Source organism: Schistocerca gregaria, chromosome 3 (assembly GCF_023897955.1).
Source record: "Schistocerca gregaria isolate iqSchGreg1 chromosome 3, iqSchGreg1.2, whole genome shotgun sequence".
NCBI lineage: Eukaryota > Metazoa > Arthropoda > Insecta > Orthoptera > Acrididae > Schistocerca > Schistocerca gregaria.
The window spans coordinates 529,727,006-529,739,915 of NC_064922.1; the positions used below are offsets into that span (position 1 = coordinate 529,727,006).

Consider the following 12,910-nt stretch of genomic DNA (forward strand, 5'->3'; position numbering starts at 1 on the left):
ACTGGGTGGTGGTGGAGTCAATGGCGTAACAAGATTTCCAATGTGAAAAAATAGCACACCAGTTGCGTTAAAAAACAATTTTTAATGCAACTAGTGCGCTATTTCTTCACATCAGCATTATTTAAAAACAGTTGCTGAAAATGAGGAACAAAAATCTAAATGACAAGATCGGCCTTTGCGGTAGGCGGAGACGTGAGGGGAAATGCTCATGATCAACACTCAGGGCTACCAAGAGAAACTGCAATTTTTGGCTTCACCACACATTTTTGACACTACAGCTGCTAGTTCACTGGCGTTGGCAGAAATGAAAAAGCAGGGAAGTTGACATGAAGTGTTCCAGACAAACCCACATGTATGTCCATCCTTCTGATTGGAGATTTGAGGCACTTCGCTGCTCACTTACGTAATAGAATGGAACACCTACAGTTGTCCTTATGATATTATTTATTATATGGCTACCAGTTTCAGTGCTTTAGTACAGCATCTTCAGGCCTTGATTGATGCTGGTGGCCAAAATCTATGAACTGGGTTTTGCAGACTATCTGTAACAACTAGTTGATGGTTGGAAAAATAACATTGTTGTTACAGGTAGCCTGCAAAAACCAGTTCATAGATGTTGGCCACTGATGAATCATATATGCAGTTGCAGTTAACCGTCTCAGCTACAGTTAAGGCCTGAAGATGGCTACCGAAATGAGTAGCCATATTATAAATAACATCATAACTACGGCTGGAGATGTTCCATTTTTTATAAATCCTATAAGTGACTAAATCAAACAACAGACCCATGAGACACCTTTTATTGTGCCACTTACATGGAATTACCATTTTTAGTAAAGTGGTTATCACCAAGTGTGAACGTCCATTGTTTTCCTTTCTCTTCTTGCAGTAAAGGGGATAGGCAGGCTGCTAGCTTGTTGATGTACAGAACATGTAATAATAAATCAGTATTTAAATATACATCTCTAAAACTGAAGGTATATTTACAATTAACGGCTAATATTTTTATAGACAGATACGTTGTTATTTCTTCCATCAATATCGATACTTTTTTTCTCGATATATTGAGAGCCGATAATGATATTTTTATAAACAATGATATATTGGATTCCCGATATTTTATAATATCAACAGTCCTAGCTCACACCGCTCATGCATAAATGAGTTATGTGGGATAATGGTAGAGGAAGTGAACAGCTGTAAATTCCTAGATGTCTATCTGGATATTGCTGTGTAATGACATAGGCACTGGCCTATTATTTTCTGTCTGAACTGTCCAAAATGGTGCCCACCCACAGTCGGAGAACTATTTTATGGACAATCTATCTCTATCTTACCTATTGCATGTGGTTGTGTTGTAGAATATACCTTAGAAGAATACCACTACTACAAAAAAGAGTTATGGGTCACACAAGGACTGGGCTATAAAAGTTTTTGTCATAAAATTTTCATACAACACAAATTCTTCACCATCTATTCTTTGTACCTCTATAAATTAATTACTCTTTTTTGTCTCTAAGAAAACTGAAGTAATTAAATATAGTGATATACATGAGCACAAAATAAGATCCAAAGACAAAGAATAAAAGTAAAAATGACAGACCGGAGCCTATGCACTAATGGGGTGATAAAGTATAATAAGCCACCACAGTCTCTGAAAAATAGTATTAAAAATAATTCAAATCAAAACTAAAAAAGTGTTAATTGAATTGTGTCTGTAGTCACTTAACAAATTTTAAAGCACAAAACATTAAGAGCCCATAGATGTGCAGTAACATCATATGCAAGTTTGACATAAAATGTTTCAAGTGGTTTTATAAATCAGCAAGAACATTTTGATAAAATATAGAGCTCACAATAAGTGGTAAATTAATGGTTTCTGTTGTACTAATATATTTAAAGATTGTTAAGTATTCTGTCAAGCATTATTGATTGTGTGTAATCACTACCTTAAGACTAAGACCTCTTGAATTTGACATTTCCAAAACCCTTCATAATGATGACTAGATGCAAAAACAATTATATAAATAAAGATCCATTACCAGCCAAACAACTGTCAGAAAGAGTGGTGTTAGTATATGGTCAATGCATAAGAACCCGAACAATCTACTGTACACAATCAGAATGTCAGCACAATGGGTTCCCTGTTAGTTAATGCTCATTCAAAGGTAGGAATGTTGTAGAAACGTTGAGAACACGGAAGCACAAGGAATACGAGGTTTTCAGCCATGTGATAATAAAGCACAAACGTTGGTTTCACAATTACAACCATTAAACAAATAAAAGGTGCAAAAAATTCCCCTCTATCAAAGAAGACAAGGACAGAGTTCTCTCATGGAAACATTATGCTGCCTCACTCTTGAGGTTGTCACTGACTATACAAAAAAGGAACAGCAAATTACAACAGATAATTAAAAAACATTCTGATTAATCTGTAGCCTGGGATCAAGCAGAAGAGTTAAGAAATGAGTGAGAAAGGTGTGCCACTACTGCATGACCATGTACCTGATCACCTTCACTCAAGAAACTATGACTCTGTTTACATTTAGTCTATGAGATCTTACCACAACTGCCTTGCTTGGTAGATCTAGCACCCAGTGATTTCAACTGTCATGTTTTCTTTGTGTAACTTTCCCAGAGTCAAACTGGAGACTTCTCTTTTCTTCCATGTGAAGGTATGAACTTTACTAATGACCTTCTAAAATATAAATCAAACTATGTCTTTCAACATTATTGCCCAATTCTCACTCATTATCTCGTTTTTATGCTACTTTTCTTTCTCTCCTTCTTGTATGCTTCATCATTAATAATCTCAAATTCTCCTTGGTCTTGATTTATTGTTTTGTTTTATCAACCTCAAGTCCAATTTCTTCCTTGCATTTTTTCTGAACTCTTTTTACTTAGCGTACAAAACCATTCTACCTCCACTATCATCTGTGACAGGTTTCAGTATTCATTTTGCCCTAGTTCTCCTCACCCTCATTTCCCTACCACCTCCCTCCCCTCTCAGCCTACATCATTATCATGCTGTGATAAAAAGGTGGTTACACTGTCATCATTACTTTCCTCATTGAAAATGCCTACACCAAACTTACTTATAAAATCTAAATACACAATATTCTTCATATCATATAGCTTCATGTAAGTTCAGGAGATTTTTTGTTTACGTGGCAGTTTGTATCCTGTCCTTAAGTTAGTGCATGAGGCAAAAAAAATGCAAATAAATAATAAGAATTACTTACCTTCATTCACAAAAAAGTTTGCAAAGTACTGCATCGCAACCACTGCATCTGAACTATGGGGTATGTTTTTATTTGATTTCCATTCATATGCATTTTTTTCTGGATGAAAAATGACACCATAAAAAGGATACAGTCTTGACTGGATAGATGATATAAATTCCAAACCATTTATATCATGGTTCACAGAGAGGACATGCCACTGCCCACTCAAACCAAATTCCGTTAAGTTCTATAAACATAATACCAGAACATGTAAACATCACAATTATCTGTCTTAACAAGAGACTGAAATATGCTGTTTTTAGTACCAGAATTACCTTTTGAGTTACGCAGTAGTTGTGGTAATTGGCAGTAATATTCTGTGACCCAAGAGCAGTTATAACATTCTCTGGAGCTGCACCAAAAAGACTGCTTTCATTGAAATCTGCCACAAAAAACAAATGTTTATATGATGAAATGAATGTTAAGTTATTTGGTATAATAATATTCTGGTGGTGTAAAGGAGGGGTATTAAGGACTAAGAAGTTTTTTCATATTATTGCGTATGTACATTTAAGTTATGAGCATACTTGAGACTTCACATCACAGTCTAATTGCAATTAGTAGAAACACAAACCACAAGCAATTTCAGAAGGGCCAACACTGAAACAGTGGCAAAGTTACAATTGGCAACTGCAATTTAGAACAGACATACAGATGTAGACCACTCACAAAAAATCACAATGACAGTCTATTACACACAAGGTTCATGGTTTCCATACTGGAGAGCACTGAGACATTTATCGATGGGAATTAACCTAGACTGCAGCCTATGCTAGAGATCAGCCTGCCACTAAAACCAAGGTTTCTGCATGGCAGAGAGAGAGAGAGAGAGAGAGAGAGAGGGAGGGAGGGAGGGAGGGAGGGGGGGGATGTTGGTGTGGGCAATATCACTAGCAAAAAGATTTATTTAGAATCTGCACAGGTGTGACAATGCCACTAAACAACACTGTCAGCACAAGTTACCATATGGACCGATGGTGCTTTGACAACAAGCTGGGGAGTGGAGCTCTGCAAAAGGAAATGAAAACTCGCCATGTGAGTCAATCTATAGGAAAGCAGAAACCTGAAACCACATACAGATGTGCGTGGGGGTAAACAAAACACACAACAGGCATGGGCAGTTGATGACAGCACATAGAAACAGCACACAGCACAAGGTGAAGGCACAATACATGGTGGTTGAACACAGCATTATAACTGCCCCACCCAGCTGACTGTCACCACTTCCATCAGCAGGTCTGTCCAAGCATCACATGTGGCCCCAATGCTGCTACAATAACTACACCAGCTGATCTGCCTCCATTGTCATATCCACTGGCAGGGATTCTAAATCACTCCCTTCTGAAAAGGCCGTGTAAGGCCAAAAATAGCCAGCATAGGCCCCAACCATTGGTGCAAAACCAGAGAGAGTGCCAGAGACCCAGGCAGCAGATTGGCTACTGAAGAAGACAATGCCAATGCCACTGGCTCTGCCAGAGGGGCAGAAGGGTGCATAGGCAGAGGTAACAGTCAGTACACTGGCAGAGACGAGTCATATCCACAGACTAGGAGCAGGAGAAGGAGGAGGATGATGATGATGATGATGATGATGATGATGATGATGATGATGAGGTGGATTGCATCAGAGTCCATGGGCTCCACACCGGGAGACATAGGAGCAAGCCTCAATGGGCCTGAGGCCACAGGCAAAGGGAGGGCACCTCAGGGCATGGAGGAAGTGGCAACAGGAAATCACAATGCTGCAAATGGGAGCCTGCACCTGGAACAATGCCGTGACCAACACTGCCACTGGGCTGACTGGAATGCTGATTTGCATGAGAGGTCACCTGCATTCAACCAATGTCCTGCACAAACAACTGCCAATATTTGTGATGCACCACAACACCCGGCATCCATCCCTGATGCTGGCCCAAAGAACAGGCACAAATGGATGTCCTAGGGGTGAAATGTGGCAGGCCACAGTTGTCCAGGACATGTGACTCAGAATGCAACAAATCCAGAGCCCCACTCTTGCTTCCATGCAAACATCCTGCCGAACTGTAACTGGTAATCACGTCACTCTGTATGGTAGCCAGAAACCTTGACAATGCATCATCACAGGAAGAGGCAGACATGACTTCTTCATTAGGATCTTGAACATACAGATTCCACCTACCAAGTTAGAAGTTGAGTGAAACAGGGCAGTAGTCAGATACTGGATACTGTTGTAGATACAAAAGTCTTGTAACTCCCACAACACAAAATTCTGATTGTTATCATACACTAGGTTCCTCGGGGATCCCTCAATGGCAAAAATAACTGACAATGCACCAACAGTGGCAGTTGACAACATGGAAGACAACTTGACTACATACAGGAAATTTGATGAAGCATCGACCACCAACAACCACATGCTGCCCAAAAATGTACCTCCAAAATAGATATCCACCCTGTCCCCATGGCATTCTGAACAGTCAAGGGGAAAACAGGCACAGTGGCGAAAACTGGTTCTGCGCAGGGCGGTCAAGGGAAAAACTGGCATGGTGGCGCAGCCTGGTTCTGCGCACAGACTGCAAGCCTGAAGTTTGAAGCTGCAATCAATCGCCAGCAGTAGACTTGATGTTACACCAATGCCTCCATATGAGTCATACTCCAGTGCGACTTATACAACAACTGGAGTAAGTGAGGATGCAGCATGGAGGAGGGCAACCATTCGACAGCACTGCTCCTCTGTTGCAAGCATGAGTGCCCTCTGGATGACTCTGAGTTGATCACATAAGAGAAAAAAATGTACACTGTGCTGGATCTGCACACAAAGAGACGCACTCGATCCGACCCACCAGGACAGCTAAAACAATTTTCTTATAAACTGGTTCAGCAGCTGTGGCAGTCATGACCTCTCACACTGCCCATGGAAAATCAGTTTGCTGGGAGGTATCATCCAGTGCAAACACAAGAGCCACCTTAAGATTGAACTCTGGGTCAAGCCACAATGGTAGTCACGAAAGCACATTGGCATTTGCATGCTATTCTTGGCAGCGGAGGAGTAATGTGACAATTACTGACAAAAAGGGACCACCTCAGAAATCAATGGGCAGTCATATCTGGTATCTTGGAACAAGAGCCATATAAGGAAACCAGTATCTTATGGTCAGTGATGAAGCAGAACCTTCCCCCATACAAGAATATGAGAAACTTTTTAATCTAAAAAACAACAGCTGGCTCCTCTTTTTCCACCTGTGCTGCAGAAAGAGTCTATGAGGCACAAGTGATAGACTTTTTGGTGCCATTCAGATTCTGATGGGACTGAACTGCAACAAAGCCATACTGGGAAGCATTACAGGCCAGGGTAAAGGTTTACCCAGTGTAAAAGAAGTCAAACAAGTAGCAGAGCTCAAACACTGCATGAGGGATTGAAATGCACATTGACAATCTACAGACCAGACAAACTTAATGCAAACGTGTGCAGCCTGCACAACGAACTTAGGCTCAAACGAAATCTTGCACAAGAAAGACTGGAGCTTCTTCAGATTTCTGGATGCCAGCAGATTGACAATGGCTTTGATATGTTCGTTTGTAGGGATAAGGCCATCTTTGCTAAGCATCTGTCCCGAAAAATGCACCTTTGAGGAGAAAAAACTACACTTCTCCAGCTTACAACAAAGGCCATTCTCCAGAAGGCTTTGGAACACTGTCTGCAGGTTTCGTAAATGCTCCTCTTGTGTAGAGCCCACATCCTATATGTATCAAGGTAATTCACACAACAGGGAATGTCTGGAATCCACTGCTCCAAACATCGTTGATACATTTCCAGTGCACACAAGATTCCGAAATGCAATCAATTAAATTGACAAAGCCTAAAGACTCTTTTGAGTAAACAGAAAGTCCAAGAGGCTGTGTTCAACAGAAATTGCACGTATGCATCGCACAACTCGATGCTTGGAAAATACTGCCCCCCCCTCCCCCCCCACCACACTCCCGCTGTGACACATTGCACACTGACCATCTGTTTAAAATCGGTGAAAACATGCACAGGGCAATCAGGCTTCTGAACCACCACCAAAGTGAGGTCTCAGAGAAACAGGAGAAACAATGCCTTGTTCTTGCCAACAGTTGCAACTCAGCCTTTACCTTGTCAAGCTTACAGAAGGGAATTAGGCAGAAGCAACAAAATTTAGGCACCATCGATGGCTTAAGTGAAACATTAAGCTTGAAATTTTCTGCCCAGCAAAAGTAATCTAACACAGCTGGTAGCAAGATTGTAGTAAAGAGTTCAAATCCTGAAAAGGGACCAACAAACACAAAATGAACTTTGTCAATTATCTGGATGCCAAAAACAAAGAAAGCGTCTTATCCAAAAATATTTTGCACCAATGGGGAATTGACCACTAATAATGTAAGTTGTCGTTTCACATTCTTATAACATGCAGAGACAGAGAATTGCCCCTCATACACTGTTTAGTATACGACACAACTTGACATAGTGGCCGTTGCAACATCAGGTAGCACAAGAGCCTGTACAATCCTAATTAATGAGTCTGATCATCACTCCTGTGTCTACCTGAAATTCTACCGGGTGCCCATCCACTAACATCAGCAAGATACACCAGGATGCCCGTGCAGGGCGTCAGAGACAGCCCACAGTCCAGTGAAGACACAGAGGCAACCAATCACTGACCTGCAGCTCTTCAACTGTCACAAGCAGTTGCTAAGTCGCGCACTTGACAGTATACCATAAACATGGCCTCCATGTGTAGGCAATCTCATTGAACATGTACTAAAAAATTGGGGTAAGGCTACTGGCTTGCCCAATGAGTGGAAGGAGAGCAATACCAACGACCCAAGAAACGCCTGGTGCAAGAATTATGACACCAACCAATGCAAACATACTGAGCCTGACGTGGATAACAGGCAGTACCACGATGCGACTGCATTGGAATTGTCAACAGTTTCAGTTCAAGGCAACTCAGTGATGGGTAAGGCCACATGGAACACTGGGGGCTGTTTACCATGCACACATACACATTCTACCCACCAATCTTCGAAAAAGATGTCTGATGTCACTGCCATAAGATCATGCCATTCCACAGTCTGTGTAATGTCAGCTAAAGAAGAATCGAAAAAGGTCAATTCTCTAGTTTGGACCTCAGGATCAGAAGCTAACCGGACAATAACATCACGAATTAGTGAGTCTGCATATCTGGTAGCAAATTTGGGCCACTCAAAACAACAATTGGATGAAGGACCCTGAAAACCAACGAGCCACTGCCCGGGGCACTGATGGTGTTGGTTAAATTGCAACAGTGCTGCCATCACATGGGTTTGATGTCCAAAACACTGCATAAGCAACTGACAAAGTTTGTCAAAAGGGGAATTTCTTGGGATCAGCGAAGGGATATTAAAGTATGCAATTGTGCCTTCTTTCCATTTCACAATCAACTACAAAATAACATTAAAAGCTAATTCCACAACAAGAGCGTATTATCCATTGCATCACATTTACTGACACTTTATCACAACAAAACACATTAAAAACATTTTAGAATGTTTTAATGCAGTGTATCATCCTTTTTGTGCACTTCATTCAGCACGCTAAATAGGTAGTTACAACAAAGGAAATTATTATCATTGTATATTAATGCACATTTTGTGTATCTTAGTTTATTTGATTATGGATGAAATCAGCTAGTGTCACTTTCTATGCTGTAAAATGATCTATGACCATTTCATAGAAATTTGGATGGTTCAGTAGTACTTTTTCAAGAGAACACATCACAAGTGCACAAAGTCTGTCCTCATTCATAGTATTTCGCATGAATGTTTTCACCTGGAAGCAACATTCTGCCTCTCCAGTCATCATTCAGAAGGCCACTATTATCTGCAGAAGTTTAGCACTTGCGAGAAAAAAGCTTTTGCCAAGTTGTTCTCATAAAGGAATTTTGGTGAGGTCCTAGCACCTGATGCTTTCATAAAACCCTTTTGGTGTTACAACACATTCATTTCATGAGGTAAGTCTGAAGACTAATTTAAACAAATGAACAGCTACTTTCAGTTTTTTCTGGGAAAAGTAATGTGGCAATTTGGCACACTTATTTCCTGTAATCATTAGCGTATTCTAGCGTACTCTAAAGAGACATTTACGAACTTATTCCTACAGAGGACAAAACTGCCAATTAATTCTAAATGTCAATTAGAGGCGCATCAAAGCATAATAGAGCTATTCAGAGACATGTTTTGATATTGGAGTTTCAGACGCTCTGTTCACTCCCTTCTGATGTAAGCAGTGAAACATGTAAAGAGTTGTTATTTAGTAATGGTAAGCATCCTTATACTAAACAATCAGAGCCTTTGGGAGGTCCATATGAGCAAATGTTTGATGATGCAAGCTGTGCTGATCTGCCGCTAAATGAAGAAATGCCTGTTTTACAGACATAACAAAACCTTCACCTTTCATAGAGTGACGCTACACAGAACTAACTAGTATTCACGGCACAGTCTTGACAGTAGATGTTACCTTTCAGAAAAGCATCACTCAGTATTGACAGTTCCAGAAACAATGACTGTCAATGTGGGAAATATGTGAAATCTTTCACTGTAATTTAAACTCTGTCAATTAATGAGAAATATATTTTAATATATAGTTTGGAGCAACTCCACCTAAGCCATTAACTACGAGCTGTGCTTGGTCTATTTATGAAAAAAATATCATTACTTGATGTGTTCCAAAACAAAAATGTTATTACTTTCATCAGGCCTTATCTCCACAACACCCATCACTGGGCACATATGAATCTTAAATCATACATCACTTATAAAAATTATACTTTTTTCCTTGCAGGTTGCAAACATTCATTGTATACCCTATCCGTTGGAGTGCTTCAATATGATGCACACATAATAAATACTATAAATTCCCAATGAGTAACTTTCCATTGCCTTTGTCAAGCACAATACAACTACTGGCTTTTGAGAACTAAGGCTGGCTGACACTGCACTGACAAGCAAATAATAAAACAGAATAATTCGGGTAAGAGCAAAAAAGCTTTTCTGTCAGAAAAAACTAAATTTAAAAAAAGTTCAATCCCAGCCATGAATAAACAGCATGAGGTATTATTATTAATGTTACGTAGTTATACTGACGCTGGCAAGCAAGGAACCCTGTAGTGAAGAAAAATTGCTTACAATATTGAATGCAGCACAGTGGGCATGACAACCAACAAGTTGTCTGTCCGCATGAATGGCCACCAACAAACTATGGCCAAGGATCAAGTGGACCATTCTGTCGCTGAACACACTGCCAAACATGACATCCTTCATTTCAATGACTACTTCACAACCTGTGCCATATAGACCCTTTCCACAAACACCAGCTTTTCTGAATTTCGCAGGTGGGAACTTTCCTTGTAATAATCCTATGTTCTCATAACCCTCCTGGCCTCAACCTCCATTCGTCACTGTCCTCACCCACCCAGCACCTTCCGTGTTCCCATTCCAGCACTACACAGCCATCATTCCATCATCACACTCAATCTTTTTACTTATCTCCTTTTCCGCTACTTCCCCCTCCCCCTCTTTCCCCACCTCTCCCTTGCCCACCATCTCACCTATAGCACTTCACTGTCCACCACCCCCACCATACTATACCTCCCCCTCCTGCCCCAGTCTCCTCCTTACCCCACCCAGTCAGCACTCCCATCATGCACTGATGCTGCTGTTCGCAGTGTGGTTCCAGTTGCCTGATACTGTGGTCATGTGTGTGAGTTAAGTTTGCGCTGCATATATATATATATATATATATATATATATATATATATATATATATATATATATATATATATATATATATATATGTGTGTGTGTGTGTGTGTGTATTGTTGATGAAGGCCTTAATGGCCGAAAGCTTACAGTCTTTTTGTTGTGCCTATCTGCGACATAGCATCTCCGCTATATGTTGAGTAGCAGCTTTCCTTTTCATAACTATATGTAACATATTGTTACATTCTATCTTGGGTTTTCCATTGTTCGATTTTTCCCAATTAAATGTTGGATAATTAAAGTCTCCAATGATGATTAACCAATGACTGGTGAACTTATGTACAAGTGAATCACAGTTTTCTCTAAGGCTTTTGGTTACATCAGGAGATGAGACTGCTGGCAATAGAAGGATCCAATTATCATTTTATGCCCATCGCTGATACTGAGTCTTGCCCAAACAATCTCACACACGGCTTCAGTTTCTAACTCAGTGGATCTGAGTTTCTTGTCTGCTGCAAAAAATACACAATCTTCAATTCCCATTTACCTATCCTTTCAATATAAATTTAGACTTTTCCCAAAAATCCCATTGCTATCAATTTCAGGTTTCAACCAGCTTTCTGCACCTAGTATTATCTGAGCTTCACTGCTTTTCATGATCGTCTCAAACTTCAGACCTTTGTTGCAAGTGTTTCAGCAGTTTACCATTAGGATTTTCATACTCTCACCTGTGGGAGGCATTTTCTTTTATCTTACACTGATACTTCTGGGTTTCGTAAGGCTATTGTTATCTGGAATTGATGGAAAGTCACCTAATCTAAAAAAACCTTGTGTGCACCCCACCGGTACCATAGTGCGTATTGCACACCTGATTCATTTAGGGAGACCCTACAGTTCTCAACCTTATGGCGGAAGTCCAGGAAGTCACAACCTAGCTCGTCACAGAACCTTCGAAGGATTTGGTTCAATCCTTCCAACTGAAGACGACAGGCATCATTTGTTCCAGTGCACTACAGTCTGGAGCTGGTGCACCTGTTCCCTCAATGCAAGACTTGTGCCTTGTTATTAAAGACAGATTTTTTCTCCAAGCAAAAGGTCAGTTAGCATTAAGTAATCATATGTTTTATAGTTTTATGTTATGAAAATTCATTTATAATTAGCATAGTGAAGAGTTGTCCCAAAATCTTTCCTTTAAAAGAGGAAATCTGTAGTGCTACATGCTCTTTAGGCAAATAACGTTTCCCACTCTCTATTTATGACAAGGAAAGATGATAAGGACAAAATAGTAAAGTAATATCTGGTAGGGGAATAGGTAGCAAAACACATACCATGCACGGTCATTTTGTTTAATGTTTGTGCAGATTCGAATTAAGAGGTGTGTGGTTCAAGTAATTGGTAAGGCATTATGGCGAGCAAATGTCTTCACCTGCTGTGGTAAGCCTATTACATTTTGACATGATGGCTTGGCTGTGTCTTGACTGTCAAGGAGCAGATACACTCTCCTAGAATGAAAAGAGCAATTAACAACGGAAGCACTAAAAACGAAATGAATTACTTCTTACTGAGTCTTCAAGGCAGATGTTGTACTTCATTTATATTGTATCTTCTCCAAGTTACAAAGTAATCATAATCTGTTCACCCATTGAAACAAATAGAAGACAGTCAATTACAAAAAGTCATTTTGTAATTGTAGTAGATACCATTTTCCCGACCATCAATAACAGCTGCAAAGGCAAAGAGTTAACGTTTTCCAGGGCTACAAATGATTCTACAGTGATATTGCTTTGAAGGACTTCCGCATAAAGAAGATAGTTAACAGTGACTGAGTTACACTAAACATAAATTAACACACAATGCTTCGGGTGACAGATCAAATGTGAGTTTCAAACACA

At 40.1% G+C, this 12,910-nt stretch overlaps 1 protein-coding gene across 2 annotated transcripts in view; it reads right to left on the reverse strand.

Annotated features, from left to right (window-relative positions):
- Window positions 1-12,910, reverse strand: part of LOC126355183 (gamma-glutamyl hydrolase-like) — a 91,210-nt gene that overhangs the window by 19,886 nt on the left and 58,414 nt on the right. For both annotated transcript variants that reach the window (XM_050005399.1, XM_050005398.1), the window contains exons 5-6: window positions 3,560-3,666; window positions 3,243-3,471 (exon numbers count right to left, since the gene is read on the reverse strand). In XM_050005399.1, the coding sequence (XP_049861356.1) occupies window positions 3,243-3,471; window positions 3,560-3,666 (336 nt within the window). The remainder of the gene's footprint in view (window positions 1-3,242; window positions 3,472-3,559; window positions 3,667-12,910) is intronic.